Source organism: Drosophila virilis, chromosome X, assembly GCF_030788295.1.
Source record: "Drosophila virilis strain 15010-1051.87 chromosome X, Dvir_AGI_RSII-ME, whole genome shotgun sequence".
NCBI lineage: Eukaryota > Metazoa > Arthropoda > Insecta > Diptera > Drosophilidae > Drosophila > Drosophila virilis.
Genome location: NC_091543.1, coordinates 28,222,746 through 28,247,784, shown reverse-complemented (window position 1 = coordinate 28,247,784; position 25,039 = coordinate 28,222,746). Strand labels below are relative to the sequence as shown.

The following is a 25,039-nucleotide window of genomic DNA, read 5'->3' as shown; positions in this document are numbered from 1 at the left end:
TGCGGGTTGCTGCCATTGATTTTCATAAGCAGCGCTTAAATGCAAATTAAATGCCTATTAATTATGCGGGCGCACACGTACAGCTCAAGTGTTGTTGCCTAATATTGTGGGCTGCCCCTATTTTTGTTGTTGTATTTCGGCCTTCTTATGGCGTCATTACGCCCGCGCTGATAACGGTAAATAAAACACACAAGCACAAACATCAACAACAACAACAAAACTGACAAGTGCTGAAAAATTCATCAAAAAGCCAAACGAAATATATATGTATCACACACAGCACACCCACACGTGCTCACACACACAGACAACCGCCATTTATTTTTGTTTAACATCTCTGCATATTGTATGTTTGTACATCTGTATGTATATATGCATAGGTCTATACATACGTACATATATGCGTAGTTGGCAATGCACGCGCTTATCCCTTACGCATGTATGTCAATGCGTAAGTGTTCGTGTGTGTGTGTGTGTAATTGTGTCGTAATTGGCAGCCTGTGCTGCACCGATGACATCATGCAGCGGCGGAGACAGCGACGCGCCAAACACCTTCCAGAGTTGCCAACTGTCCTGCGTGTATGTGTGTGTGTGTGCGGCTAACATTCCAATTGGCCCCATTTTAAAAAGCGACTGACCAACGCGTACAGGCAAATATGCACATACATACATACAAGCCACAAGACATTCGCAATATGTTGTTGCACTTATATGTGTATGTATATGGTATGTATATGTCTGTATGTATGCGCTTACTGCTTGTGATGAGCGCGTGACGTAATCACTTAGTCACGCGAATCACGACCTAAAAACAAATATAAATAGCGGCTAACTACTGCGGCTCCGCCACTTACCAACACCCTTCTCACTTGTCGGCAACTGAAATTTAATAAAAATTCAATTGAATTAAATTTGCTCTCAATTTCGAAAACAATTTTTCCAGGCATTTACCTCGCAGACCTAAACTTGGCAAAAAATGCACGAAATTGAAAATGCCGATAAAAAAAAAAATGTGTAATCGATTTCGTGCGAACAGCTCCAACACTGGCGATAATTCATCCTGTTTGATGGGCGTTGAGCAAAATCTAGAGTGGGGGTAGGGGGCAACCCATTTGGTTAAGACAAAAAAATAAACACATGGCTTTGTTTATATATATGTATGTATATATATATATATATATCGTACAAAATGTTCAAACAACAAAAAATATTTATATATATATATATATATATATATTTTAAGAATTTTTAAATTATGTAATATTTGAATTGTTGCTTTTTGTTTGTTAACTGATCCTCTCAGCATTTAGTTGAAGAATGCGTGTTTCGGATTTCGATTTAGAATTGGATTATGAGACTATTCAGTATTTAATTTAGTTATTGCTGTTTACTATTTTTAGTTTCGAGTTTTAATTCGTTTTGCTAATTAAATAATTTATAGAAATTGTTGCCATGTTAGATTATTAATTGCTAAACTTTTTGTATTGTATGCGCTAAATTTGTCATTAATTATTAAATATTTATAGATATATGTATGTATATACATATACATATATTCATATTCATATACATATATATATAAATATATATATATATGCCATATTCATATTCATATTCGTATTTATTAAGACATAATTTAACGGCTATTTTTTGCATTGTATAAATTCTTCTTATGTTTTTTTGTTTATATTTATTTTAATGTTTTCAGTTTTTTGTTTTTTTTTTTTGTTTTCTATTTTTCACTTAAACTTTCCATCGATTTTCGTACTGGGCGTCATTTAAAATGCATATCAAAGTTCTTAATTACATACATATACTTCGGATAGTTAGGTTGTTGTTAATTTAAATAAATTTTAACTTTACGTTGCTTGCGTTCTGGATGGGACTTTAAATGGTAATTAAATACAAATATTACTTTTTATTACTCTTTTACTTTTTGCTTAATTGCCCGCTGCTACTTGTTTTTTTTTTTTTTTTTTTTTTTTTTTTTGTCTACGCTTTATTAGTAGGTAAATCTTTGACTTTCGTTTAATATTAGAGCTAAAATTATAAAAAGTTTACGTTCTTTTTTCGTTTCGCGAACTGTTTTTGAATCGCATTTTCAATATTTGTTTTCTTAGTGTTTAGCCCCACTTTGTTTTTATTTAATTATTTACTTTCTTTTATGTTTTGTTTTTTTTTGTTTTATGATACAAAATAAAAAAAAAATTATAATAATAAAAAAAAAGTAAAAGTACATTCAATTTGTTTAATAATTTGTAATAGGCATTGAAAATACGCCGGACTTTTATGATTATTTGCTTTAGTTAAAAAAATTTTCTATTTAGTTTTTATTTTTATTTTTTAATTGTGCGGCAAAACATTTATGTACTAAAAACCGAATCCTGTTGAAATGTTTAAAACGTCAGAGTATACGAAAATGGCGGCTTATTGTTATTAACTTTCAGTCTAAATGTTCTGTAATGTTCCAACAATAGAAAAACGCGTCGTTTAATAAGTATTTTGTTGAAAACGACTCGAAAATGTTGGCAGCATTGAGAAAGACACGCATTTTGAAAAAAGAACGCTCACAATATGTACTTATTTAAATGATTTAGGCTTTATTTAAAAAAAAAAAAATAATAATAATAAAAATATTAAAGAGCAGTAAAAGAAAAACATTTAATTGAGTTCATAATTTGTAAACGTATTCAAAATCGGCCGTCGCCGTTGTCGCTAGTCGCCAAAGTTAAAAAAAAAAAAATATACATATAGTATAGTTATATTATTAAATTGATATCTTTCGCTTAATATACATATATATGTGTTTGCCCTGCGTATTTCAATTATCTACAAGGAAGAAAAATTTGCTTTTATATCAATGCCGCCGGCGTGTCCCTCCCTCTGTCTGCCTGTCTGTCAGTCGAGCATAAAAACGGGGCCAATTGCAGCCAACAAATTGTTACAAAATTGATCAACAAAAAGTTTAATTAAAAAAATGATATAGAAAATTTTTACAAACAAGTGAGAGCGAGAGAGAGAGAGAGAGAGAGAAAGAAGAGAATTGTGGTCATATATTGAATTCGCGACTTAGTTAAACTGTTTGCTTGGATTACATAGTTCATATATATATATATATACATATATATCTATGTGTATATATGTTTTATATATATTTATATAAATTTGTTGTTTGTTTTTGCTGTTATTTTTGTTATTTTAATACGTACGTAGTTGGTGTTTTATATTTTCACTGCGGTTCGTTTTTTTTTTCCATTTTTCATTTTTGTTTTTTGAATTTTTTTGTTTTTTTTTTTTTTTTTTTTGTTAAGTATTTTTCGTTTTTTTAGTGTTTTCTTGTATTTTTGCTATATAAATTGTATAAACTGCCTGCCTGCCTGCTAACGCTGAACGCTTGTCAAATTTTAGTTTGTTTTTTTGTCGTTTTTTTCTCAGTTTTTTGCTGTTTTTTGTTTTGTTTTGTTTTTTTTTTTTTTTGCTTAAATGGTAAGAACGTAATTGTTTTTTTTTTGTTTTGTTTTTGTTTTGTTTTGTTTTCTTGGTTTACAATATGCATTACTTAATTAACAAATAGCAGCGCGCATATATGGACTATACGTACTTAGTATAGCTATATGCACGGCTCTAACTTTACCGCTGCTTACAGACTAACATTTAAAGACTTTTGTTGTTATTTCTATTTTGTTGTTGTTGTTCTTGGTGTTGTCGTTGAAGTTGTTGTTGTTGTTGTTGGTGTTGTCGTTCAAGTTGTTATTTGTTGTTGTTGTCGCCGATGTTATTGTTTCTTTTGCTCCAATTTCCAGCAAACTCATGTGATAATAAAGTTATTTCGCATTGTTTGTTTGTTTGTTTTTTTGTTTTCTTTCTGTTAAGTTGCTTTGCTGCTATGGCTGACGCGGGGGATAGGGCCAGCCAAGTGTTTTTTATGTGTATTATGTATGCATAGTACATAGCGTTTTTATATAATAGGTATATAGCGTAGTTATTAATTATATTTTTGTATTGTTTTTGCATTTGCTTCCATCTCATCCGCTCGACTCTTCATATATATGCATTCCGCCTCTTTCACACAAATGATATATGCCCCTATCATTTTCATTAGCTCTTTTTTGTTGTTTGTATTGTTATTTTGCTGTTTGTTTAAATATCATTTAGGCATATTAAAGGTATCCAGAGCCGCCGCCTAGTTATCGCCATTGTGATTCATATTCTGTTGCAGCTCCTTAAGCTTTTCCTCGCGCGGCTTGGCATTGCCGAATATGGAGGCCGATTGTTTGGTTTCAGCCACCGCGTTAATGGGCGCCGCAATAGTTCGCGGCTTTAGCTGGAGGCGTGGCCGCTCCGTATCATCTGCAACAATATCCAAATTATTAGCAGTCATATTGGAATCTTGCCTCATCGAATTGTTACCAATGGCGCCCATTGCAACGCCGCTGGGACGTTCCTGCTGCTGGTTGGGATTATAGTGGGTGCGCTCGCGGTCACGATGCCGGCTGAAGTTGTTATACCGATCGCCATCGCGCGACTGGTTACCATAGCTGCCTTCGCGTTGGCCACGATCCCGATCCTGATTGCGATCAAAGCGCTCGTCATTGTTGAAATTACCATAACGGCCACGATTTGCCGGGCGATCTGCAAAAACGTGCATATTGTAGATATTTATATATATGTATATGTATACATTTCTATATAAATAGATATATATATTATTTATAATATATATTTGGCATCAGTTTAGTGATACGGGCTGTCTACTGCCTAGAATTAAACTACGAATCGAACCATGGTATCAAGCAGCATGCGTAGAGCCCAGTTTTAGTTATGTATAATATTAATCATATTATATTATTTGAAGCGTGCTACAATTGCATTCGAAATCAATTTGTTTCTTAAATAAACCTGAGTATTATTTATGTGTTGATGTGGTGCATGAATATGTATGTAAATTAAAATAAGTTTCAAAGGTTTTAGGGCACAACTAAATACAAATAAGTATCATATATAGGCAAATAGCTGCTCCGGCGTGGATAGAACAGAAACAAACTAAATACAACCAATTTAGAGGAGATAACGTCGGAGGACAATGTCCAAAAATAAAATATAAATAGAATAATACAAAAATGAAAATAATAGAAAATAATGCCAGAAACTATGTGGTCTGTTCCGGTTTTAAATTCGTTTTCCAGCGCAAAGCAAACGTGAAATTTGTATCGAATTTCAAAATTTGGAACAGCCACAAATGAAGTTAGGGGTAGGAGAAGGCTTAATATAACGACTAGGCAAACAAAAAGTGCATGATAGAGTGAAAGGAATATATATAAGAGTTCGAAACTGGTGGGTCAGGTCAATATATTATATATATATATATACATATATATACATATATATGCAGATCTGGCCGCTTTAAGGTCACGCGTATGTGGTTTTCTTTTTCTTTTGTTGTCCATGCGAATTTGGCGAACTACAATTTGGTTGGTTTTTTGTTCAGGACTACGAATATGCATCTACGTATTTGGTTGGAGGTTGTAGTAGGTTGCACTTGCGTGGCAGATAATAAATGCTTTACCATTGTATCCTCTATTCATGCCGGAGCTGGCGCCGCCACGACTTCTATCACTGTGACCACCATAATTATCATTGTACGAACCTCTACTATCGCCACGATTACCAGAGCCGCCGCCGGCCTCGCGACCGCCGCCGGTGCCAGGACCGCCTCGGCTATACGATTGACTGCTGCCGCCCTGACGTGGTGGTCCCCGTTTCTGGAAGCCATCTCGACCGCCATCGCGGCTCATGCCGCCGCCATTGCCGCCGCCGCCGCCAATGCCGCCACCAGGGCTATACAAAGCAACAACAAGGAGATTAGTCGAAAATCTATCAATGAATATAAGATGACCGACTTACCGTTCATTTTTCCTGCGATCAGCAATGTCTATCCGCAGCGGGGCCGACAGATCATCCAACTTTATTCGACCATCACATTCGAGGGCACGCTCCAAATTGTCCAACGTCTCGAACTCCACATAACAGAAGCCCTTAAACTGATCCGTTTCGCGATCCTTGACAAGTCGCACGTTTTTCACCTCGAAGTCATTAAATATTTTCATAACATCTCCCTGAACGAGACCCTGTGGCAAGTTGCCCACGTACGCAATAAATGGGGGTTCCGTTGGCATTTGCTTCACATGCCGTTCGCCTCCAAAGCCACCTCTAAAATAAAAATCAAATTCAATTAAATAAAAACAAACAAGAAAATAGCGGTTAGTGGGCGAACTATAACCGACAACAACAACAACCGCAGCAGCAGCAGCAGCAGCAGCAGGCGCCGGCCCGGCTGCGACGTCAACGCACGTGTGACCGAACCGGAGCCGAACCGAACGCATTCGAATAAAACAAAAACAGTTGCCGCTCGAATTACAAGCAAACATCACCAATAACAAAACGGAGCGCAGCGTTTTGTATATAAAAGGAAGACAATATACTGCAGTAAAAACAAAAAGCACAAACCGAAAAGAAAAAATTGAAAGAAAAACAAAAAAAAACGCGCGCGCTTTTAATTATGTTGCGGCAAAAACTGTGCAGAAATTCGCCCATAAATCTGAATGTCTATTTAAAGCCGCCCATAACTATCGAAGGCGGCGCTGGCGCTGCTGCTATTTTGCCAGTTAAATCCAAAGGCAAATAGCGTACCGCCGACGTCGGCGTCGGCAGCGGCGTCGGCCAACGGGCGACAGCGCTTAAATCGTCCGAAAAAAAATAGCAAAGAAAAAGAAATGTGGAAGAAAAAAGAAAAAAAAAAACACGCACACTTGCGAACACACACGTACACATACTGCCGCACGCACGTATATATGTATGTATGCACGTACATTTTTAGGGTGTGTGTGTGTGTGTGTGCGTAAGTGTGTTTGTGTTTCATGTGTGTGTGTGTGTGTGCGTGTTGCTTGACTTTTGCTTAAACCGCGTGCATTATTATACATTGGAGCACTTTTGCACTTGCTGGGGAACACACGGCGAACGAACTTGCACCTTTTATACACAATTTCGGCTTGCTGGCTAGCACTGTTTTTAAATTATTTAATAATATTTACCTAGCGTGTTCATAACCACCTCTTCCAGCCATGTTTTATTTTTTTCAAATGAGCGAATTCGCTGCAATCCGCAGACTGACTACCAAGATTGTCGCCGTGTGCACGCGCTCCAGTGTGTACACACCATATGCTAGCGGCGCTAGGGAAAACACCCACTACTTCGAAACCGCTATCACACTCGAAGTTTGACTCAAAAATATATAATTCAAATTGCATATATTTTTTGCAGTTGTCGCAGTTAAATACAATTCTTTTGATTAAAAATCACAGCCAGGTGCATTAACAGGCAACACTTACAACAAATTCGCCGAAGGTACCTTTCGCATTGCTCAACACTAAATACCACGGAATGACAATATCGTTGGCCTGAGTTAAAAACCTTCATCTCTATTATATAATGATGGATTTTGCAATTTGAATAAAAAGATTCGCGCATTTTATATAAATCAATTTAATATGTTTTCTTGTCTTACTGACAAAATGACAGAATAATCTATCGATATATCGATGCAAATTCGCCGCTTGAAACTCGCCCAATTTGTCATTAAACAACACTGTTACCGCTCGGTTGCTTCTTCTTACGCCTTGTTTCGGCCGAATTGTACACGTTTTTGCTGCAATTTTGTTGGCATTTTCTCTTTAGTTTGCGCATATAATCAACCTAAATACAATTTGTACTCAAACGCAGCAAAATGGCACTAACGTCACGCTTCTACAATGAAAAATATCCGGAGATCGAAGATGTCGTCATGGTTAATGTGCTCTCCATAGCCGAAATGGGCGCTTACGTCCATTTGCTGGAGTACAACAACATTGAGGGCATGATCTTGCTCTCAGAGCTGTCTCGTCGTCGCATACGCTCCATTAACAAATTGATTCGCGTGGGCAAAACAGAGCCAGTTGTTGTCATACGTGTGGATAAGGAGAAGGGCTATATTGATCTATCCAAACGTCGTGTTTCGCCCGAGGATGTGGAGAAGTGTACCGAGAGATTTGCTAAAGCGAAGGCAATCAACTCCCTGTTGCGCCATGTGGCTGATATTTTGGGCTACGACAGCAGTGAGAAGCTGGAGGAGCTCTACCAGAAGACCGCCTGGTATTTTGAAAAGAAATACAACAGCAAAACGGTCGCCTATGACATTTTCAAGCAATCGGTAACCGATCCATCCGTTTTCGATGAATGCAATCTGGATGCGGAGACAAAGGAGGTGCTGCTGAGCAACATCAAACGCAAACTAGTCTCGCCCACAGTCAAAATACGCGCCGATATCGAGTGCTCGTGCTATGGTTATGAGGGCATCGATGCAGTCAAAGCATCGCTCAGCAAAGGCCTCGAGCTGAGCACAGAGGAGCTTCCCATACGCATCAATCTGATAGCACCGCCGCTGTAAGTCAACTTTGAATTGAACTAAATTCTCACACATTAATTAATTCCTTCTTAGCTATGTGATGACCACATCCACCACAAAGAAGACAGACGGACTCAAGGCACTGGAGGTGGCCATTGAGAGCATACGCGCCAAGATAATTGAATTCGAGGGCGAGTTCAAAGTAATAATGGCGCCCAAGCTTGTTACGGCCATTGATGAGGCGGATCTTGCGCGTCGTCTTGAGCGCGCCGAGGCTGAGAACGCTCAAGTGGCTGGCGATGATGACGAGGAAGATGCTGCCGATCAGGAGGGTATGCAATTTGATCCCGAGAAGGAATTCAATCACAAAAGCTCTACACTGCGTGCCAACGAGGACGACGACGAAGAAGACGACGATGAAGAGTAGATGATAACAAAAACAAAAAACACACCAATTCGAACTAAAGCAACAACACCCAGCATAACAACAAGAGCAGAATTAATAAATTAATATGTACATTATACATATATATATAATATATTTATATTTATATATGTATATGGGCTGTATGTACACGCGTGCGTGTGTATGTGAGTGTGGTCTGTGTGTGTATGTGTGTGGGCATATACACCTGAGAAAAAGAAACGAAAAAAAAAAAAAAAACAATAGAACACAAACTCCCGAAGCAGGTGCATTCATTAAAGCCGGTGACTGTTACTTTTTCCAAATCATCGTCGGCGCCAGAGACTTTAACTAGAATATGTGTAGATATATACATATGTACATGCTATGGTTTATACATTTATAAATAATACATAAATAAAATCTAAAAGAAATTGTCCAACAACCACAAAAATATGAACAGCTGCCTTCAGTCAGTTTTTGCATTTATCTAGCATCAAGATCGGATTGCAATATTGCGAATGATTTCATAATCTTTACCAAGTATATTCGTTGCTTGGCCAAACGCTATATGAATTGCCAATTTAGCATATTCTGGGAAACCAGAACTTGATGGGCAGATATTCTTCAAAAAAGTTCCAGCGGGCAAACACAAAACTTGACAAAATACAAGTACAATTTTGAGGGCAGCCTTTTCATTCCGTTCCAATCCAAAACAATTCTCATTTTATTTAACCAATTCACTTCTCACATTATTGTTTTTTTTTTTTTGTATGATTATAATCTTAATACTAGCTCAAATTTGTATAATTATAGTGCGTATTTTATATAGTCAGGCATAGTTTGCAATATGTTTCAAATTAGTTATTCGTTGTATTTGCAATCTGGTCGTATTCCCAGACAGATAAAAGTCGACTTTCGAATTAATAAAATTTAAGTGCTAGAAAAAAGATAGGCATATGAGTTTTCTCAATCTCTCGATTAATTAGCTATTGTACAAAGACACGTTTAAGTTAATATGTATATAAAAATGTTTTTAGTTTGACAAAAATTGCTCTAAATTCAAATAGCAAAACTATGTTAAATTATATCGGAATCGTTATTGTGTTGATATTGCTTTTGAATTCGTTGTGGTTCTGTTTGTGTTTGTTGTTGTGGTGGTGGTGGTGGTGGTGGTGGTGATGGTGTTGTCATTGATGATGGTTCTAATATTGCAATAAGGTTTTGATTGTTCCCAGAGCAGTAGAGGAGGTGCAGTAGCTGAACGCCATGGAGCCAGCGTTCAGCTAAGTCCACCACCACCGGCGGCCGCATTCCGGCCGAGCAGCATCGAGCTGGCGACCGCCTTATTGCCATTGCATAGCCTCAACACAGTGAGCACATCGCCCCGCGGATAGCCCAGCTGCATCAAATCGTTGACATCCTGCTCCGTGAAACGATCCAGCGGCTGTATTGAGTTAATATTGCTTATATCAAAGTTGGCCCCAGTGCTTGCGGCAGCTGCGGCTGTGGCCGTGGCCGTGGCCATGGCGCTGCTGGTGCTGGCTCCACCACTTTCGCGCTTGCTCTGCTCAATTGCCTGGGCAATGGCTTGCTGTTCGTTATCCTCTGGATTGCCTGTGAGCCGGGCACAGGCTGGCAGTTCGCTTTCCGGTAAAAAAGGTGTAGACGTGCCTGTGGTGCCAATGATCAGCAAATTGCGCTGCAAGTCGATAAGGCACTGCAATCGACAAGAGGGAGACAGTCATATATACATATATTAATATATGTGTTACAACATTAACAAGAAGAACAGCTTAAGCTTAACTAATCACAGAGCTGGGCCATACGATATAATTTACTCACCTGATGACGCTTGAGCATGTCCAGGCCCAATAGCATGTCCATGGGCTGTTGGCCCAACACTGTAAAGCTGGACGTCAAATGGTCGTTCTCAATCTGTAGCTGGACCATGTGTATGCGGCCCAGTATGGGCTGTGTGCCGACGCCTTTGGCAACGCCGTTCCAGCGTGTATCAATGAGACGATTAACATGGCAGCGCTCCGCACAATCCTTGCTCATGATTGTCGTCTGTGCGCCAGAGTCAACGAAAGCCTTGACCGGCACACCGTTCACCTTGCAGTTGATGTAACTGTGAGCGATAGAATCATGAATTGGTTAATTTTATTTGGTATTGTGATATACTCACAGCATAGTGACAGTGCCAAAGATTTCCGGATTGTATTCAATGGCCGCTGCCATGTTGTCCTGAATGTTCTTTTGCTTGATCTCCTCGGCAATGAGCCGCTGTGTCTCCTCATCGAACGGATCCGCATTCAGCATGCGCATGCGCTGCTCATTGCGACGCTTCCGCTCTGCAATGTGCTCCCGCAGAACTCTCGCAAATGTCTCCGAATCGCCCGAGTCGAGTGCCTCGGCCAGCCGCGTATTGTATTGACGCAACAGTGCCAGCGTCTCCGGACTATTCAAGAACATTTGACGCACTATCGCCGGATCATCATCAAAGTTCACATTGAACTCATCTGTCATGGGCACATCGGTGAGCTGTTGCTGCTCCAGATGCTGTTGCAGCTGCTGCTGCAACTGCTGCTGCATATTGACGGGCCCGGGCGTGCCGGCAGCAGCGGCATTCTGTGCGGGCGGACTGCCACCTGTTGTACTCGTGCCCGGCACAGCAATGTTGCTAAAGTCCAGATGACTTATCGATGGATTGTTGCCAGCTGAAATAGTTGGGCACATTTTAAATTGCAGAAATGCGAACAAATCAAAATAGTAATTCTTCTAAGATTACAGGATTCGATTCTTATGCAATTTAACTAGCTTAACTAGCTCTTAAAGTTAATTATACAAAAAAAGAATGACAGTTAAATCTAGCACAAATATTAATATTGGATCAGTTGCGAATGAAAGTGGCGATTAGTATATGAATATATATGTATAATCTTCGACGATAAATATTTTGTTTATATTAGCAATCGACCAATTTTCTTTGTTTTATAGAATAAATAAATATTTCAATTTTATTTATCACTGAAATCGGAACATGCCAAAAAAAAAAAAAACGATGCTATTGTACATACATGTACATAAAAAGGTCAAAGTGGGAGGGAAAGGTACAGAGCCTAATCCTAGCCTAATCAATTTAACTAATGTATGTATGTATGTATGCATATGCATTATCCTCATATCTACATATGTATGTATGTATGTATGTGGCTGTTGTATGCGTAAATGCGCATTCAAATAACGCCTACACTTCGGGTGCAGGCTAATAAGTATTAAAAAAAAAAAGTGACAGTCAATTTAAAACGATAGCAAATTGCGCGCGCCCACGCGCAAAAAATAAAAAAAAAAAAACTGAAGTATTCGGACAATGAACGACCCCATGTGTACAAAACATACACATATGCATATGCATGTAGGCATGTTAGGCAAGGCCAAACGCGCATGGGGTCACACTGAAAAAGTCTGCAGCTGCATGCGTGTGAATTGGATAAGCTCTGTGTGTGTGTATGTGTGTGTGTGTATCGATAATAGCATTGCAGGTAAATTATCAAAATCAGATCAACATTTACATGTGCGCATGCATGTCTGTGCATGCGTGTTTGTGTGCCAGTCACAGTACACACTGTAACGCTGTATAAGTGTGTGCGAGGTCCAATTTACTCTGCTGTGGCTGTGCTGTGTTTGCATTTTTTTGTCTTTCAAATTTGGAATGTGCAAAAAAGCTCAACAATACATTTATAGTATAGCTTGAGCAATAATGTGTAAAGAAACACATATTTATTTTTAAATTAAAATTTCTTATTTTCCAAAAGCACCATACACAAAGAAACACATACACACAGAAGCACACACGCAGGCGTATCAATGATGCACTGCTGACCAGGAGCAGCGGCCTAGAGCGCGTGCATTGACCTAGTTTAAACAGTTAGAGCAACGCGCGCGCATCTTATTGGGTTTGGAATTGTGGAGTTAGTAACTCACCGGTACGATTGGGATTGCTCCGACGTCGCTGCAGCACAATGCAATCGCCGTCGCGCACACCGAACTGCTGAAGCGATTGCTTGTCATTGGTCAGCTCGCGGCCATTAAAAAGCACCATAATTTGGCTAACCTCAGTGCCAATTTCCATGGCACAGAGTGCCTTTAGGTTCTCCAGTTCTAAATCTTCGGCAACATCTAGAAAGAAAAGTTTATCATCGGTGGTGGTGACGGTGATTTTCATCGCGGTGGCGGCGTTCAATTCTGTTGTTTATCAGATCACAATGGTATTTTTTTTTTTTTTTGGATTTTTGAACACAGTATTTAGTAGTGATCCCTGAGCAAAAGTTGTATGTTGCGTTTGCCGCATATGCGTATCAGTACAGCGCAAATTAATAAATGCGTTTGAATTTCGTTCTTGGCTTCACGTTCGTCGTCTTTTTATTTTTCCTTCTTGTTCTCTTATTCGCTTTTTGTTGCCTATGCTTTGTTGTTTTGACACAACGAAAACGCCGCTGCCGCTAGGTATGGGTGGGCATGTGCATATACACCAACGATTCCGATATATGATTGATTGCATGCGATGTTATTTGCAGTGCTGGAAAGTACACTGACTAGTCAGCTAATTGGTACATATTTGATTTTGGCCAGAAAAGAAAATAATAATAAATAAAAACTGCATTTATTTTGAATTTAAATATATATTAAAAAAAAAATAAAAATAAAAATATTTTCCACAGCCAACTGTTTTGAACGAAAACATTATGTGCCGATGAATCGATATCAAGATCAAATTCGGTATTTTCACTTAGTAGATCAGTTAGATATGTTTTAGGGCAGCTTAAAGGTTCTTTTAATTATATTTCCGGTTGGCTCAAAGCATGTTTGCCATGTTAATAATAATAATCCATTATTTTTGTTTTTTTTTTTTAATATGCCAGTGTTAATATTTACCCTAAATTGCATTGTTATTTATTCATTAGTTGCTCATCGATATATGCTTATCGATAGCATCTCTGAAACGCGAAATTTCTTGTATTATTTGTGTATTTGGGTGAGCGAATTTGTGACGACTGGTTAATTTTCAAGTTCGTTATCTAAAATTTGTGTCGCATTGGTGGTCGTCAGTACCGTGTATAAAGCGCCATGTCGACGCAAAATGTGGGAAATGAAGAAAACGCAGCCCCAAAGTCGAAGCGACCTTCAGGTGAAAACTGAGTTAATTTTACATACAAGCACCCACACTCAAGTAACAAGTTGTTGATGGGACAGCTTGGACACCCAGCCTGACTAATGTGTTCGCGCGTTTGTGTGTGTATTTGTGATAAGAGACCAAAGAGTGACTAATACTGAACCGAGTGCCCATTACGAATGTGATCGATTTTTAAAGGCGAGCCTCTTAAAAACCCACCAAACGCACACAACGCAACACAACACAACACAACACACCCATCCACCCACCCACAAACATGAATCACAGTCATTTTTAATTTTGCCAACAGATTCAGCTTTTAAGCAACAACGCCTGCCCGCTTGGCAGCCCGTGCTGACCGCACGAACGGTTCTGCCCACCTTCTTTGTCATTGGTGTCCTATTCATTCCCATTGGCGTGGTGCTGCTGTACTTATCCAATTCATCCAATGAGCTCATCATTGACTACACTAGGTGCATGCAGGTCGACAGTAATAGGACCTGCGCCGATTTTCTGGAGGACACAACGGGCGGTGAATGCTCCTGCAAGATTAACTTTAATCTGACTGAAGACTTTATTGCAAGTATTCAATGAGAACAATTAAATTCGATTCAACTGGAGAAAACACATTCTAAATACTCGAACTCTAACGCAACAGGGCGACGTGTACATGTACTATGGCCTGACCAATTACTATCAGAATCATCGACGATATGTGAAATCACGAGACGATGAACAACTGCTGGGTCGCTTGTCCTTAACGCCAAGTTCAGACTGCACGCCATTTGCCTATGCAGATAATGGGAAACCCATAGCGCCTTGCGGGGCCATTGCCAATTCCCTATTTAATGGTATCTTATGCTGCACCTTTCACTGTTTGTTCACCGAATGTATTTAGTCGTGTTTTTCATTTCAAGATACACTGACACTGAGCCAAGGCAGCTCGAATATCAAATTATTAAATACGGGCATTGCATGGCCATCGGATAAGCGCGTCAAGTTCCGTAATCCCCCTGGCGACCTGGAAAAGGCTTTTGAGCCATATGAAAAGCCGATATTCTGGCAAAAACAAGTCTATGAATTGGATGAAACAAATGACGCTAACAATGGTTTTCAGAACGAGGATTTAATCGTGTGGATGCGCACTGCTGCCTTGCCCAGTTTTCGAAAGCTATACCGTCGCTTGGATCAAACAAATAATAGCTTTACGAGGGGCCTTAAAGCCGGCGAATACACGCTGGACGTAAAGTATAGTAAGTGTTGTATTAATCTCTAGTAGATATCGGCTACAATAATTATTATATTGTTTATTTGCAGAATATCCCGTGGTCTCGTTTGATGGCACCAAGCGTATGATTCTATCGACAACATCAGTGCTGGGCGGTAAAAATCCATTCCTGGGTATTGCCTACATTGTTGTTGGTGCCATTTGTTTGATACTTGGACTGGCGCTCCTCTTCATTCATATGCGCTGCAGCCGTAGGTAAGTTGTCGGCTGTGTTACGGCTTCTCTTTCATTTGAAAACTGGCTCGCATCCATTAACATTGTCAATACCCAACTACATATATTCTACACTTTACATTTCCCGCCTACATCATAGCATTGAGTTGATTTGAAGCTCATGCCTCTCAAGTCCCATCAAATAAAACAAAAAATGTCTAAATGGCTGTCAAAGCAAACGAGCTGTTGGTGCGTGATAAGTATAACCATATTTCCGTCAGCTTATCAGCGCCAGTTATGATTGCAATCATTTCAAAATATAACTAATCTATTTTTTTACTTTGTCTCGCCCTTCTGGAATATATAGCAGCAACATGGAGATGATAAACGTTAATCCACATACGCAGTACTCCTAGAAGCAATTGATTCGATTTGGGAGTAATTTTGGCAAAAGCTTCTCTCGCCCATGCACCATTATTTAGCTATAATATCTTGTTTAAGCATAATTGTCTATGTATATCCTTGTAACAGAATACACACAATTAGTTTCTATTAGTATTTATGACACTGTACGGCATCGTTGGCTGTGCCTTTTGTTACCATTTTGTAATGTTTTTTTTTTTTGTTTTTTGTTTTTGCACTTTTAATTATATGTATGTAATGTTTGTTAATGATTCGTCTTGTAATGCATCTGATCACATACGCGACTACTATAGTACTACTATTGCCTCATCCTGATAAATTAGAAAAGTTTCCCCACATAAATGCATAGAAAATATTTAAACAATTAAACTTTAGACTATGAGTGCCTGTGCCGCAATTTGGCATTAACACATATGTTTTGTATGGCAGCCGTTTAAAGCAGACGCTATAGAAATATTTATAAATATGCATTGATATTTTATTAAATTTGTGCAATACATGTTGATCCAAACAAAGAAATTGATTTTATTCTTTCAATCGAGCTGTCTGTTGCACAAGTCGGGCATGGGAAAAGCAAACAGTTAATGCTTGCAGCAGTGTTGGCTAATGATGTTAATGGACCGTGCTTGAACCTTACCAACACGGTAAGCGCGGTCTCAAACGTCTAGCGAATACTTTACATTACAGCACTTACCAAACAACATATGTGATTACAGTTAGCTTTTGCGACTAGCATGTGATGTCGGAATCAGTGTTGAACAATGTGATACAGTATTGAGCGGGAACAAATTAATTCAAAATACTTGTATATGGAAAAGACATGCAGTAATATATGAAATTATTTCATATATTACAATAATATATGTCATATTACAATAAAACATTATCTTTGGTAAAATAGACTGCTGCAAAAGACGACAACTATGCATTTAAGTATTTATACACGTATAATAACGAAAAGGTGGCAATATTTCAACCTTTATTATTCTATTTCTCCGATCGCGAATTATCAACCATTTTGCTTTTTACATCAAGAAAATCGTCCAGCCAGTTTTTGAGAAATTCGCATTATTCTAATTTTCTTATTATACCCCCTGTTATGCAAAAAAAAACCCCTTGTTTACCCATATTGTAAATTAAAATTCAAGAATAAATGAATGTAGATAGTAAATAATTAAATTTTTTGCAATTCTGCATTTCGTGCTTAAAAACATAAATAAATGCATTTGAAAGTGACCGATACTTTTCCGATACCAAGTAACAAAATTCGACGCTAACTCACCGCCGCTAATTTGACGCACATTCGTACTCGATGCCCATTGTCGTTGCAATCGTTATCGATATCGGAGACATTCCATTGGGCAATAGCCATTTAAAAAAAAAGCAAAAGCAAAAACAACAATGCACGATAAAACTGGACGCAATATGAGCTGAAAGCTTGTTTACGTGTCCGTGCCTTCTTCATAGCCGAAAAATCGCCGAAGAAGCAACGCGCACGGCAGGCGGGCAGAGCGTACTGTCTAAGCAATTGTTTATCACCGAAACAGGTGTTTCCCTTTATTATTATTTTCTCTCTTTCCGTTTTTTTTTGTTTTTGTTTTCGTTTTTGTTTGGCTTAAACACTATTTTGCCTTAAAGTCACGCTTTGCCGGTTCTGATACCAAAACAGACGCCAAGCGCAAAATGAATATACACGGTAAGTGCGTATAGTTCTTAGTTATAGCCCAGCTAAGCAAATAGTTGACCATTTACCCACTGACACAATGGTCTCCACTCTTTCTACTCGTGCAGTTAACACCAACACCCTGAAGTACATAAGTCTGCTGACTTTGACGCTGCAGAATGCGATCTTGGGTCTCAGCATGCGCTATGCCCGCACAAGGCCAGGGGACATATTTCTTAGCTCCACAGGTGAGGCACTGCTCAGACAACGTAAGCAGATGCGTAAGCAAATACAAGCACACACACACACACACACACACACACACACACACATGCATGGATACACTTAGTTGTAATGGGGCCGCAAAAAGGTTCGCTCAATTATAGCGAACTACAACAACTAACCGAGCAAAGCTGATAAGCAAATCATGTTATATACTTCCTGTGTGCTGGTGTATGTCTGTATGTTAGCGTGACGTATTGCTTTGGCCGACTCTTGATGTTGCAATTTATCATCTTGTTATTAATAATTTGTCGCCCGTTTTATATGTTTTCGCAGCGGTGCTGATGGCCGAGTTCGTCAAGCTGATCACCTGTCTGGTGCTGGTCTTTAATGAGGAGGGCAAGGACGCCCAACGGTTTGTACGTTCCTTGCACAAGACCATTATCGCCAATCCTGTGGACACGCTTAAGGTGTGTGTGCCGTCCCTGGTATATATTGTGCAGAACAATCTGCTGTATGTGTCGGCATCGCATCTGGATGCGGCCACCTATCAGGTGACATACCAGCTCAAGATACTGACCACCGCCATGTTTGCCGTTGTTATACTGCGCCGAAGGCTGTTTAACACACAATGGGGCGCCCTGGTTCTGCTCGTCTTGGGCATTGTATTGGTGCAACTGGCTCAGACGGATGGCGGTGGCAGTGCTGGTGGTGGTAATGAAGCCGCTTCTTCAGCGCCAACGGCAACAATTTCATCATTGGCGCCCGCCCAGAATCGCATGCTGGGCTTATGGGCGGCACTGGGCGCCTGCTTTTTGTCGGGCTTTGCTGGCATATACTTTGAGAAGATACTGAAGGGTGCTGAAATCTCCGTATGGATGCGCAACGTGCAGCTCAGTCTACTGAGCATACCGTTCGGACTATTGACCTGCTTTATTAACGATGCCAGCCGCATCTATAACTATGGTTTCTTCCATGGCTATGATCTCTTCGTTTGGTATCTCGTGCTGCTGCAGGCGGGTGGTGGCCTTATTGTGGCCGTCGTTGTTAAGTATGCGGACAATATACTTAAGGGATTCGCCACGTCGCTGGCGATCATCATCTCGTGCATTGCATCCATTTACATTTTCGATTTCAACCTAACGCTACAGTTCAGTGCCGGCGCAATGTTGGTCATCGCCTCAATATTCCTTTACGGCTATGATCCTGCCCGTTCTGCCAGCAAGCCTGCGACGCACAATCATCCGGCCGATGAGGAGAAGCTGCTGCCGCGCGTCTGAGACAATAATGCATCCGACTCCAGACCTAATCCATGGCAACAACATATTGCCAACAGTATTGTATTGTCGTTTGTTTAGCTATCTCTTTCCTTTGGGCACCTCCTGCCGCCCATGTGATGATCGTTCGTGTACTTCAATTTGATATTTGTACTGCTTTTGATATTCCATGCGGAAATATTTCGCATTCCCACACAGCCTCATACATTTGTATGTATGTATATATATATATATATATAAATATTTATACATTAAGTCCCATTGATCGAATTCAAAAAGGCTCGGGTCCACATTATGTATTTATAGTTCATATAACCTGTGCCAGGCCACTCAGTAAATTTGATGTGTCGAATAAATTGAAAGCATAATTTGACCAAGTAAAGCTTGGAGCATTTTATTCAATGCAATTTTAAGCTATATTTGGAAACGTTGTTTTTCATTATTATTAAATATTGGCATGGTAAACCGATTCCGTGGATGACGTCCGATTAAGAAATACGGGATTTGGCAAGATGTTTAGGCAAGAAAAAAAAGAAAAGAAAATGAAAATCGGTTCTTCACTGAGGCGTATTACGTAAAGTGCAATTCGTTTAGTTTATAGGCCCGATGGAAAAGCGTATCCAGTAAGTCTGGCCTAACTGAAAGTTTTTATTTTATGCAGTAAAATATACATATGAATGTGTAACATTAATGAGGAAATCAAATGGTAGGTAGGTCTTCGTTGATCCTAACTAACGAGCTTAAAGAGTATTTTTTCTTCTCCTTCTCCTTCTTCTTCTGCTGAGCGTGCACTAACTTAAAACTTAACAAAATAGAATAAACTATGAAAACGTTGTTGTTAAAAAAAGTGAAAGAAAAAAAAAAGAAAAGCTAATCACACCAGGCCAGGGTTACATCATCGACGGAGTTCTGCAAGGCAAGGACCAGCTCGTAAATGCGCAGCGCTGGGCCGAGCTTTAGGCCGAACCGATCGATGATATCCTGGCGCGTTAGCACCATTAACGCAGCACCATCAATTTCCTGTGTCTTGAAGACGTCAGCCTCACGCGGGTAGTACTTCTCCACATAGCTAACCACCTCATCAACGTTCCAGGTCTGCACGGTCGACGATGGTTCGCCGCTATCGGGAACTGCTGTCTGAGAAGTATTTGTACTCTCTCCATTCTCTTTGTCTTCTACTGAACTTGGCAAAACTGGAACCGGGCCCGAGGCGGTTGGCGGCGACTGTGGCGGCTGTGTCGCCTCCTTAGTCTCTGTGCTGGTCTCGTTTTCTTGCATTGACAGCGTTGTCGTTGCGCTTGGGGAAGCGTTAACTACAGTTTGAATTTTGCTGGGACTGCTGCAACGGTCGGTTAAGCCATTTTTAGTCATCACTTGATTGGCGGCTATCTTTTTGGCAACGACAACAGCTGGATCAGAAGTGGCCCGCTTCTTGCGTCCAGCTTTGGATTTACGCGGCGGCGACTGTGGCTCTATTTTGGCGACATCATCGTCAGTATCTAACGAGTTGTATCTGGGATCACAGCTGTAGCACTTCCATTTGACGTCATCCAACTTGTCGCGCATTACGCGCGGCCAATGGCAGTCCAAATGATAAACATTCGCACAGACACAGCACATCAACAGCTCCTGGACTGTGTCGGCGCACTTGGTGGTCATGCAGTTGCGGCAGCGACGACATTTCTCGCACTTGTATTTCTTGCGTGCATTGGTTAGTATTTCAAATGTGATCGGCAGGCAGGTAAAGTGCCCTGTAAAACAATAAACAGCAGATGTTTTAGCAACAGCATCAAGGATAACCATGCTACTTACATTTCAAGGAACAGGACTTGCAGGTAAGAAAATTACTTTTATAGCCTGAGCCACGCTTGGCTTCGCTCTTGCCGCACTTCATGCAAGTATCAAAATTGCGCTGCTGCTCCGCGCTGGGCACTGAGACTGTCTCGCTGGCTTCCTCTTTAGCAACTGTTTGGGGCGCCACATCGCCGGCGCTAACAAGCGCTGCTTGCTGACTCGGTGGATTTGGCTGCGTTGCCAGCGTCTGTGCCTGCGGCTGCGGCGACAGCTGCCGTTGCTGTTGTTGAATTGCGCTAATGTTCTGTGCGGGTGACGGTGACTGGGCTGTTAACGGCGCCGGTGCTGGTGCCGGTGCCGATGCCGGCAGCGAGTTGCGCGATCCGCGTGATATGTAATTGTCAGACGGATCGTAAACTTGTTTGGGTTTCTATTAAAAGCACAATGTGAGATCAGAGCGTTCCGTTTGGCAGTTAACACACAGTTTTAGTTACCTTGACACGACCCGTGGTGCGCACAGTGCCTGGCGTGTTGCCGCTGCCGCTGTTGGCATCATTGCTGTTGCTGCCGCTGCTGATGTTGGGTGAAGCGTTGTTATTTATTTTGCTATTGTTGTTGTTGTTGCTGTTGCTGTTGTTGCCCACAGCAGCATTGCCGACACCAACATCATCCTTGTCTTCATCCTTGCCGCGCTTCATATCGAGCTGCTTAAATGACTTGGCTGCCACTAAACCAAACAAAATTCCTGTTGACTGTCTGCGCTGCAATGCGCGCTCGCCGCTTGTTTAACGTACAATCCGATAAATTATCGATACCTTAAATGAGTACGCACCGGTTATCGGTTTTGTTGTTGCCCATTCTGCGGAAATTTGTCGTTAATCGCGCGCTGCTTCACAAATTCATAATTTCTGATACATGCAGTTTTTATTGTGATTCATATATTAATCTGTATATCTAAAAAAAAAAAGCAATAATTCAAAGTAAAGTTGAAGGACTTTTAATTATAATAGCTTATAATTATTTTATTTTTTTAAATGTATTTCGTTAATAAATAAAATACATTTATGCTTGTTGCTGCACTTTTATTATTACGAGTTCATTTTGATTAATCATCAATTTTTTAATGAAATTATGCCCTTGCTCTTAGAAACTGAAAATATGCTTACTTTCTTTTATTTCGATGTCTTTTGTGCGTCTTTAACAATTTGCTGCGAAAAGCATTATAATAAGGCAATTCAATAATTTTAAACGTACAATAACTTAACTAGAATTTAATTTATTTTCAACTAGACATATATATATATATATATATATGTATAAATAGACGGTATGTCCAACATGATGTGCGATTTGTGGTCACTGGAAGCAAAGGTAGTGCCCCAAGTCAGGAAGAAGAGCTCAAGTAACATCAGCAACAGAGGAAAACAAACTAATTCAGCTTTGGCTTCATTCGATCTTGATGCGACGACCGTACTTCCAGGCCAAATGCATCAGTTCCCGGTGCGCCAGTGCCCAGGCTAACAGGCACAGAATGCCTGCCGCCAAGCCAACGCCCATGTGCGTCCCGAATACCGCATCCCGATACTATACAAAAAAAAAAAAAAAAAAACAATTGAAATTCCGCATATAAAATAATAAGTACATAAGGCTGAATTAGAGCTAGTTTAACTACACTCACCATGTAGCAAATCAGGCCGGCCAGCAGCAGGGTGCCACCAAATAGCTTGCCTGGCCACAGTCCTTGGAGAGGATTTAGGCCCAGTGGCTGATACTGGTGCCAGATGTAGCTGGTGCTGTAGAGGATGCGACCCAGCATGTTGATGCAGTTGGCAAAGATGAAGCCGACCGGTCCGAAAATGCCCGTCAGAATGTACGACAAGATGAGGAAACTTATTGAAAATATTGCCATCAGATAATTGTACTTATCAATGTCGCGACTGGTGTTGGTCGCAAACATGTAGCCCTCGCTGATGCCGTTCACGGACAGCAGATAGATGGCCAGGCAGTGCCACTGCAGTAAACGCTGGGGCAGTCCGCCGGCAACGAAATCCTCGCCGCCGTACAGCAGCAGCAATGTATGCGAGTAGTTTTGGCCAAAGGTGAACACCAGCAGGCCAATGGAGCTGACGCCCAGCAGCAGATTGTTTAAGACACTGCTTGCCTGACGCACGCGCTCCGGCGGCTGCTTTGCCAAACGTGTGTCACGTGCGATTGTTTGCGTAAAGTAGAAATAGGCGCTGTCCTCAATTGGGCGGAATATAAAGCGAGCCGCCATGCTGCCCAGATTGTTCACCACATCATAGGTGGCCTGCTCGCCAAAACTGAGCACTGGCGAAACGGACATAACATACTTTTCGCCCTCGGTGAGGATCTGCTTGAGCACGCCCTGCTTGACAAAGCTGAGAGTCAGCGTTTGTAGCTCTCTGTTGAAAAGAGCGCCTCCATTTGAGGAGCTCAATACACCCGGCAGCAGCTGCGATAGCTTTGTGAATGGAAAGTCCTCCATGTGGTCGAAAAGTGAACGCTGCCAGGAGTTAAGAACGTGCGCCGCCTTACTCTTGCGTACTTGCTGCTGATGTAGCTTGAATTCGTTGAAACTCTTAATGTAGAACAGAAAGAATCCGAACTGACCTAGAACAATGGTCGTGGCGCTGGCCAGTTGGGCGATGGCAAAGGCGCTAATAGCCGCGCTGCGATCATCAATGACAATCCACAGAAATATAGCCGAACGCACCAGTATGTGCAGCGTGTTAACAACAATCTTCAGCTTGACAAAGCAAAAGACCTGGGCCACGAAAACCGTCGACTCGGCCACTAACTCGAGGACGCAGGATAGCGCCACAGCGTAGCAGGCAAACTCGTATTGTGCGCTGAATGGTGCATCCACCGCTGAGAGCCAGTGCAGCCAGATATAGAGGCACGGAGCGCACAGGGCTGCGCAAATGGGGACTCTGCATGTACGGGGGAAAAAAAGTAAATAGACTACCAGGAGAAATGGAATCTGTGGCAATCGGCCTGGCACTTACGTAAGCCACATCTGATTGATCAACTGCGCCCAAGAACACTTGTCGCGCTGCTGAGAGTTGGCGCTCAGTGCCGCCCGGTTGATGGCCTCGCGCGACAAGAAGAGTAACGTGCTCTCGAGCAGCAGCAGGCGCACATTCATAATGCCCAGCACTTCGCGACCTACATTGCGCACAATGTAGGCATTTATGCCGAACGTTAGGATGCGGCACAGTATCTGCAAGATAACGACAATGGCAACGTCCACAATATCTGACTCACACGCTTCGGATTGTTGAATGTTTTGATTTTGGTTGCGGCTGGCTCACCTGAAAGATGATACTGAAACCAGCGCCCAACAGGCTACTCTCTAGCACATTGCGCCCCATCACAAGTTGTTACTTTATGGACATAAACTGCTATATCATAGCGTACAAAATAGAAAATCAAATCAAGTGCCAACAAAATAACAACAAAAAGCCCATCTAGGTGCGCGAAAATCGATACCCATAACATCCATAAATAAAATAATCGATATGAAAACAGCTGTTTATACAAACAGCTGACCAAGTTGGCAGCACTACAAAGTGCAGCAGGTGGCAACACCAACACATTGAATTCAAATTTAAGGTCAACAGTTGATACAAAACTATATGTATATGTATTTTTAGATTTTAGTATGGTTCATCCCATTGTGGATTATTGCGATTTTCTAATTTATGGTGGAAACCAACACCATTGTAAATAATCTAAAATGTAAAACTGAGAGCTATAATAAACCAAAAGTCTGACAGGGTTAATAATTCAACCTATTTAGAACGACAGACATTAAAATGTACAATTAATGATGGTAACAAAAATAAAAACAATTTTCATTTTATGCATATACATATATGTACATATCTTTTAGCCCACTGTCCAAAGGTTACCTTGCTTCTTGCCCGGCGTCCTTGCTGCCAACATGCGCCCGCACAAGCCGAGCGAACAGGTGCGACTCGTTACGATAATTCGTTTTCACCATAAATCACCGGCTTAAATGCATGTCCTTTGCGCTAATCGTTCGCCCGCTGCCCGCTGCCCGCCGACCGCCGCCCTCCTCCAGCCATGTGCGTGTTGCCAACTGCCGTCAAACTGGTTACAACAACTTTCGTTGCGGTTGCCTCGCCGAAGAAGTTGCTCACCGAGTGGCTGTGCGGG

At 40.9% G+C, this 25,039-nt stretch overlaps 7 protein-coding genes across 10 annotated transcripts; 3 read left to right on the top strand and 4 right to left on the bottom strand.

The window, feature by feature from the left end:
• Positions 1-1,958: 1,958 nt before the first annotated feature.
• Positions 1,959-7,263, bottom strand: eIF4H1 (eukaryotic translation initiation factor 4H1). 3 transcript variants are annotated; one of them, XM_002054977.4, is made up of 5 exons: positions 7,092-7,237; positions 5,905-6,210; positions 5,567-5,838; positions 4,411-4,632; positions 1,959-4,350 (listed from the first exon to the last, which is right to left on the bottom strand). In XM_002054977.4, exons 1-5 carry the CDS (start codon positions 7,121-7,123, stop codon positions 4,184-4,186), a joined length of 999 nt encoding a protein of 332 aa, XP_002055013.2. In that variant the 5' UTR covers positions 7,124-7,237; the 3' UTR covers positions 1,959-4,183. The 3 variants fall into 3 exon arrangements, with proteins under 3 accessions (XP_002055013.2, XP_015026515.2, XP_015026516.2); XM_015171029.3 differs by having other exon boundaries at positions 1,959-4,632; positions 7,092-7,263; XM_015171030.3 differs by having other exon boundaries at positions 1,959-4,632; positions 5,648-5,838.
• Positions 7,264-7,654: 391 nt separating this feature from the next.
• On the top strand, positions 7,655-9,107 carry eIF2alpha (eukaryotic translation initiation factor 2 subunit alpha). Its single transcript, XM_002054978.4, has 2 exons — positions 7,655-8,478; positions 8,534-9,107. The coding sequence occupies exons 1-2, from the start codon at positions 7,784-7,786 to the stop codon at positions 8,865-8,867; spliced, it is 1,029 nt and encodes a 342-aa protein (XP_002055014.1). The 5' UTR covers positions 7,655-7,783; the 3' UTR covers positions 8,868-9,107.
• Positions 9,108-9,546: 439 nt separating this feature from the next.
• Positions 9,547-13,510, bottom strand: rngo (DNA damage inducible 1 homolog rngo). The gene is made up of 4 exons (XM_015171292.3): positions 12,831-13,510; positions 11,032-11,563; positions 10,689-10,974; positions 9,547-10,563 (listed from the first exon to the last, which is right to left on the bottom strand). Exons 1-4 carry the CDS (start codon positions 13,069-13,071, stop codon positions 10,126-10,128), a joined length of 1,497 nt encoding a protein of 498 aa, XP_015026778.1. The 5' UTR covers positions 13,072-13,510; the 3' UTR covers positions 9,547-10,125.
• Positions 13,511-13,844: 334 nt separating this feature from the next.
• Cdc50 (cell cycle control protein 50A) lies at positions 13,845-16,134 on the top strand. Of its 2 annotated transcripts, XR_001449977.3 has the most exons (7): positions 13,845-14,034; positions 14,330-14,598; positions 14,678-14,870; positions 14,937-15,272; positions 15,337-15,502; positions 15,621-15,709; positions 15,828-16,134. XR_001449977.3 is itself a non-coding variant. In XM_002054979.4 (6 exons), exons 1-6 carry the CDS (start codon positions 13,974-13,976, stop codon positions 15,874-15,876), a joined length of 1,074 nt encoding a protein of 357 aa, XP_002055015.2. In that variant the 5' UTR covers positions 13,847-13,973; the 3' UTR covers positions 15,877-16,134. The 2 variants fall into 2 exon arrangements, 1 of the variants encoding a protein (XP_002055015.2); XM_002054979.4 differs by lacking the exon at positions 15,621-15,709 and having other exon boundaries at positions 13,847-14,034.
• A 1,101-nt stretch (positions 16,135-17,235) lies between these two features.
• Ugalt (UDP-galactose transporter) lies at positions 17,236-19,464 on the top strand. The gene is made up of 3 exons (XM_002054980.4): positions 17,236-17,579; positions 17,675-17,794; positions 18,105-19,464. Exons 1-3 carry the CDS (start codon positions 17,567-17,569, stop codon positions 19,046-19,048), a joined length of 1,077 nt encoding a protein of 358 aa, XP_002055016.1. The 5' UTR covers positions 17,236-17,566; the 3' UTR covers positions 19,049-19,464.
• A 205-nt stretch (positions 19,465-19,669) lies between these two features.
• On the bottom strand, positions 19,670-21,639 carry Lint-O (L(3)mbt interactor in ovarian somatic cells). The gene is made up of 3 exons (XM_002054981.4): positions 21,334-21,639; positions 20,858-21,269; positions 19,670-20,796 (listed from the first exon to the last, which is right to left on the bottom strand). The coding sequence occupies exons 1-3, from the start codon at positions 21,535-21,537 to the stop codon at positions 19,916-19,918; spliced, it is 1,497 nt and encodes a 498-aa protein (XP_002055017.1). The 5' UTR covers positions 21,538-21,639; the 3' UTR covers positions 19,670-19,915.
• A 261-nt stretch (positions 21,640-21,900) lies between these two features.
• LOC6632028 (man(5)GlcNAc(2)-PP-dolichol translocation protein RFT1) lies at positions 21,901-24,334 on the bottom strand. Its single transcript, XM_002054982.4, has 4 exons — positions 24,172-24,334; positions 23,866-24,080; positions 22,518-23,790; positions 21,901-22,423 (listed from the first exon to the last, which is right to left on the bottom strand). Exons 1-4 carry the CDS (start codon positions 24,229-24,231, stop codon positions 22,286-22,288), a joined length of 1,686 nt encoding a protein of 561 aa, XP_002055018.1. The 5' UTR covers positions 24,232-24,334; the 3' UTR covers positions 21,901-22,285.
• Positions 24,335-25,039: the final 705 nt, after the last annotated feature.